At 46.0% G+C, this 5,972-nt stretch overlaps 1 protein-coding gene across 2 annotated transcripts; it reads right to left on the minus strand.

Moving 5' to 3' along the window:
- Positions 1 to 241: 241 nt before the first annotated feature.
- On the minus strand, positions 242 to 5,529 carry WNT8A (Wnt family member 8A). Of its 2 annotated transcripts, XM_043464300.1 has the most exons (7): positions 5,404 to 5,529; positions 5,274 to 5,307; positions 4,904 to 5,042; positions 3,549 to 3,674; positions 2,427 to 2,569; positions 697 to 1,225; positions 242 to 395 (listed from the first exon to the last, which is right to left on the minus strand). In XM_043464300.1, the coding sequence occupies exons 1-7, from the start codon at positions 5,469 to 5,471 to the stop codon at positions 385 to 387; spliced, it is 1,050 nt and encodes a 349-aa protein (XP_043320235.1). In that variant the 5' UTR covers positions 5,472 to 5,529; the 3' UTR covers positions 242 to 384. The 2 variants fall into 2 exon arrangements, with proteins under 2 accessions (XP_043320235.1, XP_043320234.1); XM_043464299.1 differs by having other exon boundaries at positions 250 to 1,225.
- Between the last annotated feature and the right edge of the window lie 443 nt (positions 5,530 to 5,972).

A 5,972-nucleotide genomic window follows, 5' to 3' on the forward strand; every position in this document is an offset into this window, starting at 1 on the left:
CACTTACTGTGCCAATTCCTTCTCCATGGCTCCAGAAATGGTTTCTGAGTTAGAAAAGTTGTCAGGTTATATGAGATACTGGTTTCCCCAGGAATGCGTAGGGAGAACTTTTCAAAAATGTGCATTGAGTTAAAAAACCCAACACCAAAAATACGTCCCTATAGGCAGGTGTGTAGTCTCTGCCTCACTTATCTCTATGAACTTATAGCTGATCTTTCTGGAGCTAGCCAGAGTAGGGGACGGTTACTCCTTCAGGAGTCTGGACAGAACACTTCCATTTTTGGCTTCCATCCCCTCTGATTCTTAGCCATACAGCTGGGCTGGATGTGGTCTGAAACTCCAGGGGCAAGTATTTTGAAGGTCTTTCTGGATATAGACCCCAAATCAAACTTCCCCTTTAGCAAGCTATAGTATTATAGACAGAAAGACCAGGAAGTAACTTGCAGAAAAGATGAAATGGGGTCTACCCAAGTTAGGAGGCACAGATTCCCATTTCAGCTCTGTCAAGAACATGCTGTATCATCTTGGGCCTCCACTTCCCCATGTACAGCAGATATTAAGAGGACTACAGATCAACCCTGTGGTTTCCCAATTGTTTTCCTTACCTCTTCTCTCCAAGAGAGAAGCTGTGTCCCCTCCACTGTCATACAACTGAGCAGTAAGTTCCTGTGAGGTGCTGTCAGGCACTGCCCTTGCCCCGGGACCAAGCACTGCCTGGGGATCGCGTGCAGTAGTATTTGCTCACTACATGCCTACACTGGTCACACTTGACCGTGCAGCACCACTGGAATTTGCAGTTACAGCTGCTGATAGCCTCAGTTCTTCTCTCTTCCACCTGCAGGCCGCATTCTGTGCACAAGCGCCCACAGCTGCATTGCTCCCATCTGGATGTGTTGCAGCTGTTCTGCAGACACTCCCGACCTTCTGTGCCATAGATGCCCAAGCTGGAATTGCGGGTACAGTAATCAGGCGATTCCTCTAAAAAGATCAGCTCAGCTTCTGCTCTAGGAAGGAAGGCCTCGGTGGGTACCCAGTGGCCCTCAGCACTGTTCCCAGCCCTTAGCTGCCGTTTATCCATCTCAATTTTCAGTGCCCGTTCGTACTTGGCCTTTAGGTAGTTGCCCAGCTCCCTGAAGTTAGCTAGCTGTAGCCAGCATGTCTGGATGCTACAGCTGCCCGAGATGCCGTGACATTTGCAAGTTCTCTTCATGGTGGCTCTCACTGCCTTCAGAGAAAGAAAGAGAGAGGGAGGACAAAAGGAGATTGGCTCCGAGTAGAGAAGATCAAAGGCTAGCAATTAATGGAACATTTTAGAGTTGTGTTTCTTAACTTTAGAGTACATCAGAATTATAAGGGAGGCCTGTGAAAAATATTTATTCCTGGGCCCTACCTCAGATCTTCTCAATTAGGAAGTTCAGGGGTTTAAAGGCTTTGGTACTGGTGATTTTAATGCTTTTCTGCATGATTCTTATGGAAAAAGCCAGGCAAGTGTTGAGAAGGTGACTGGAGACAGGAAACCTAGGCTTAAGGCCCAACTATATCGCTTGTGAGCTTGTTTCTCTTTCTGCCCATAAGATTAAGAATGATCAAGAAAGCACTTTGTTAAAAAGAAGATGAAGAAGAAAGTACTCTGTAAACTAAAAATGAAAAATATGATAATTGGCACTGTTACTAAGTGTTGCAGCTGGGGGCTAGAGTGTTTATGGGTGTTTGGATTTGTCTTTTGGGCTCTCTTCCAGAGGGAAGGAAACCTGGGGTCTGAAGCCCTATCCCCAAGGTTGCTTTATCCCCATTATTGTTGCTTTGAAAACCTCTTCTCTACACTGGGCAGCCAGGACATCTAGGTACAGGTTCAAAGCAAAATTTCTATGCTTTTAGCTCCAAATACAACTAGAATCCAGATTTGAGTTCAGAACACTCCAAGGATTGCTATGTACCCCAGAAGTCTTGGGGGACAGCTGACCTTCCAGAGAAGCTTAGATCAGTCCCAACCTCTCCAGACCCAGAAAGACATTAGGACATAAGTTGTATAATAAACCCTTGTTAATTTCCTAGAACATGCAGTTGAAATGGTTAAAATTTTAAGTCATGGAAGCAAGGCCTTGCATCTGTATTGTTTTATGTTCTCAGAAACCTGCCTGTAGAAGGAGTTAGCATATAAGGTTTAGTGATAAAAGGACTAGACTGGAAGGTCTGTTTCATTGCCTGGTTCTGATGCTAATTGGTTGTATTGCCTTGGCCAAGTGATAGCTCTGCCTTAACTGGTTTTGTCATCCAAAAAATAGGGGTAGCTATCCTAGTCCTGCTGGGTGGTGTGGGATGAAACATGTTTGAGACAGCTCTTGATAAGTTGTGAAGGTCTGTACAGATGTGAGACTGTTGTAAATGCTCAGCCTGTTGGCTCACTGGTCAACTCTTATACATACCAGCCTGCCTGCTCTGTTGTTATGAAGATTCATCAGGGCTCTGGCATCCTTCCCCTTCTCCAGGCTGTCCACAAAGAGTTTGGAGATTCTTTCCCCAAATTCAACATTGTCACTACAACCTCCCCAGATCCAGCCATGGCCTCCTGCACATAAGGAAAGAGTAAGTTCTTTTTATAGCTTCCTGCTGAGTCCTAGAAGAGTCATGGTCATTTTAGCTGACATAGCCAAACCATCCCCAAGAGTTGTAGAAGTGTGTAAAGCTATAGCTAAGTGAGACAGGGAGGGAATTCCCTGGCAGTCCAGTGATTAGGACTCCATGCTATCACTGCCATGGCCTGGGTTCAATCCCTGGTTGGGGAATTAAGATCCCACAAGCTGCACAGTATGGTAAAAAAAAAAAAAAGAAAAGTGAGACAGGGAAATGGAGGTATTTAGGGTGGGAATGGGGGTAGGGGGCAGTCTTATTTCTAAAGTCAACTGCCCACCCTTCATGTACTCCCCAGCTCTAGACAATTCAACTCCATACCCAAAGTAAAATTAGGATGCTAGGGCTGGCCCAGATGATCTCAAAGGTTCATTGATGTTCATTCTAGAATTCTGTACCATTATTGTACAGTAGTCTTATTAGAGCTATCTCCTTCCTCATTAGTGACAAATCTGAATAAGGATCTTCCAGGCAAGAATCCTGGAGTGGGTTTCCATTTCTTTCTTTAGGGGATCTTCCCAACCCAGGGATCAAACCCAGGTCTTCCACATTGCACACAGACTCTTTACTGTCTGAGCCATCAGGGAAGGCCTATAAGTCTCTTAGGCTGTCAGCAAATAATTTGATAGCTGTGGATTATGGACAAGCCATTCTAAGCCTGAAATAGGAGGGTTAGCTTTAAACTTTCTTTGGTCTCCTCCTTCCTAGATGCCTTGTTGATTTTAGAGCTTGGTGCTACTTGCTTATCCTCTAATCATCTTAGAGTCTTGATCTAGGAGCACCCACCAAGGAGATTTCTGCTGGGGTTTAGGGGTTTGAAGAAGCTGTGTCTCTCAGGCTTTGTCTGGAAGACTTTAGCTTATGCTCAACTCTAAACCCCTTACCTTTCCCCACACCCATCAGAGGGCACAACTCACCTGTTTTACCGTTTTTTGACTCATCACAGCCACAGTTTTCAAAGTCACCCATGCTACAGTTCTTTGTGATGGTGTACATGACTCCAGCAGAGCTGATAGCGTGAATGAAAGAAGTCTCCCTGGTAGCTTTGAAAAGAAAGAGGGAACTGAAAACTAGGACCCTGATGACCCAAAGCAGGGGCTTTCAAAAAGCAATACCATTTCATTTCTCTCTCCTATCCTCCTCCCTCTTTGGGTTTATTAAGAGGATGTTATTCTGCTTGAGAGAGCAGTACATGCTTTCCCAGCATCCTTGCTTCACACAGGCAGGAATGAGCATCCCCATGCTACAGATGGGGAAAGTAAAACCCAGAGAGAAAGTGATGAAACCGAGGCCACTCTCCTCACCAGTTATGGCACTGGGACCAGGACCCAGCTCCCCTGATAATCCAGCCTAGGCCTCTGCTCATTAGCCATTGCTTCTGGTCCTCAGGCAGTAAGGATTCAGGGCTATGAGGCTGGCTTATGAAAGAGAGAAGGGCATTTTTCTTCTTTCTGAGATGGACCTGGAGCCATGTAATAATTATAATGATAATACCTACTGCTTACTGAGCTTGTATCTTACTAAGTCCTTATAAATATTGTCCCATGTTGTTTCTCACCCTGTTTGTTATATACCCCACAGGAAAATACTTTCCCCCTCATTTTCTTTACCCCATTCCCCTCAACTTTCCTCAGGAAACTCTTCATTAATCATTTCTACATAAATACTTTCTTGCAAACTACTATGCATAGTTATAAACAGCTGCACAGGTACATCATGCACACACACACACACACTCCACACACACACACACACCACACACACACACACACACTCCACACATACACACAGCACACACACACACAGCACACACACACACAGCACACACACACACACACTCCACATGAGGCATAGCTCAGTGTGATCTCTCGGCTTCTCTGTTGTTGGGATTTTATGACAGTTGAAATTCCCTCAGGGGCTATGAACACTGACTCCTTTCCTCATTTTTATTTCATGCAAATGTAAGTGTGTACAAACACAAATACAACATGAATTGAAAAATAGAGTAATTACCCTTGTATATAGATACCTTTGATTCACCTCATTTAACCCCTACAACACTCCGGTGGACTAAACAGCTGACCTTATTGACCCCAGGGATAACACTGAGGTTCAGAGAAGGGGAAATAACCCACAATAAGGAAGTGGCAGATCACTGCCTGTATATGATAACTTTTTCATTTCACTGCACACATACATGCTACACATACATACATGCTGCACACCCAACTTCACGGACATATACCCCCTTGTACAGGTTGCACAAACTTACCACTTCTTAGCCTGTTGTGAGTGGAGAGCTGGAGAGCATTTTCAGGGCAGTTCCAGCGTTCCCAAGCAAATTGGAATTTGCACTCCTCGATGCCACTCTGGGCGCCCAGGGCCACACTGGTGGTATAGGTCAGATAGGCCTGGCAAAGGGAAAAGGGTGCGAGCTTCAGCCCTGGCTCTCATCAGGTCGTCTGGGTCAGAAGGTACAGACAGGAATCAAATGGGTTAGCTCTCCATTAGGGAATGATTGGTCATAGGTTCCTCTGCGTGGCTGACTTCTGACACTGTCTCCCCTCCCGTCTTTTCTTTCCCTAGAAGAGTTCCCTTAGGAACATGAATGGATTAAAAACAGGAGCAGGAGACCATCCTACCTTGGGCCCTGTTATCAGGAAATTGTTCACTGACCTACCAAAAAGAGAAAAAGTGAGGCAGTTGGTGAATGGGGATGAGATAGTGGAAGCTTCCTTGGTGAGGAGTGAACAGTGGGAGGGAAGGACTTACCAAGCGGAGGCACTGAAGGTTACATAGCATATGCCCACAGCCACTCTGAGCATAAGTAGGTCCCCCATGGCCCTTCCCACCCCCAGAAGACCAAGTCTAGCCCAGGGCCAAGTCCAGAGAAGTGAGGAGAGGGCAGGCCTTTCTCAGTATTTATGTAGGGAGATGCTGAATGGCCAAGGGGTGAAAAATCAACAGCTCTTCTCATTTGTCCCTCACTGGCAGGGCTGCAGGAGCCACTAACCCAATGAGGGACCAGGGAGGAGGGATTCAGCCCAAAGCCTGCAAGGGAAACCCCGCCCTGCCCCTCCCTGCCAACCTTTCTTCCCTCCCAGGCTGACAGAGGAGCTGAAACCTTTCCCTGCTCAGGAGGTTTCTACCCTCTATAAGTCGGACTTCTTTCTCTTCCTGCTCGAGGGCTCATTAATCAGAATCTTATAGCCCAGAGAAGACAAGTTTTCTTGTCTCTGCGAATTAACTCTGCTAATTCTGAAGATAGGTCACCTCTCCCTCAGAGTTATGGGGTTCTCACTCATTAACGAGACCCCACTCCTTACCCTGCCTTCCTCCTC

Source organism: Cervus canadensis, chromosome 4, assembly GCF_019320065.1.
Source record: "Cervus canadensis isolate Bull #8, Minnesota chromosome 4, ASM1932006v1, whole genome shotgun sequence".
Classification (NCBI taxonomy): domain Eukaryota; kingdom Metazoa; phylum Chordata; class Mammalia; order Artiodactyla; family Cervidae; genus Cervus; species Cervus canadensis.

Coding starts and splice junctions, on each gene's coding strand:
- WNT8A (XM_043464299.1), bottom strand. CDS start 5,471: ATGGGGGACCTACTTATGCTCAGAGTGGCTGTGGGCATATGCTATGTA. Junction 5,043..5,273: donor TCCTGATAACAGGGCCCAAG/GTAGGATGGTCT, acceptor TCCCTTTGCCAG/GCCTATCTGACCTATACCAC. Junction 2,570..3,548: donor GTCAAAAAACGGTAAAACAG/GTGAGTTGTGCC, acceptor CCTTATGTGCAG/GAGGCCATGGCTGGATCTGG.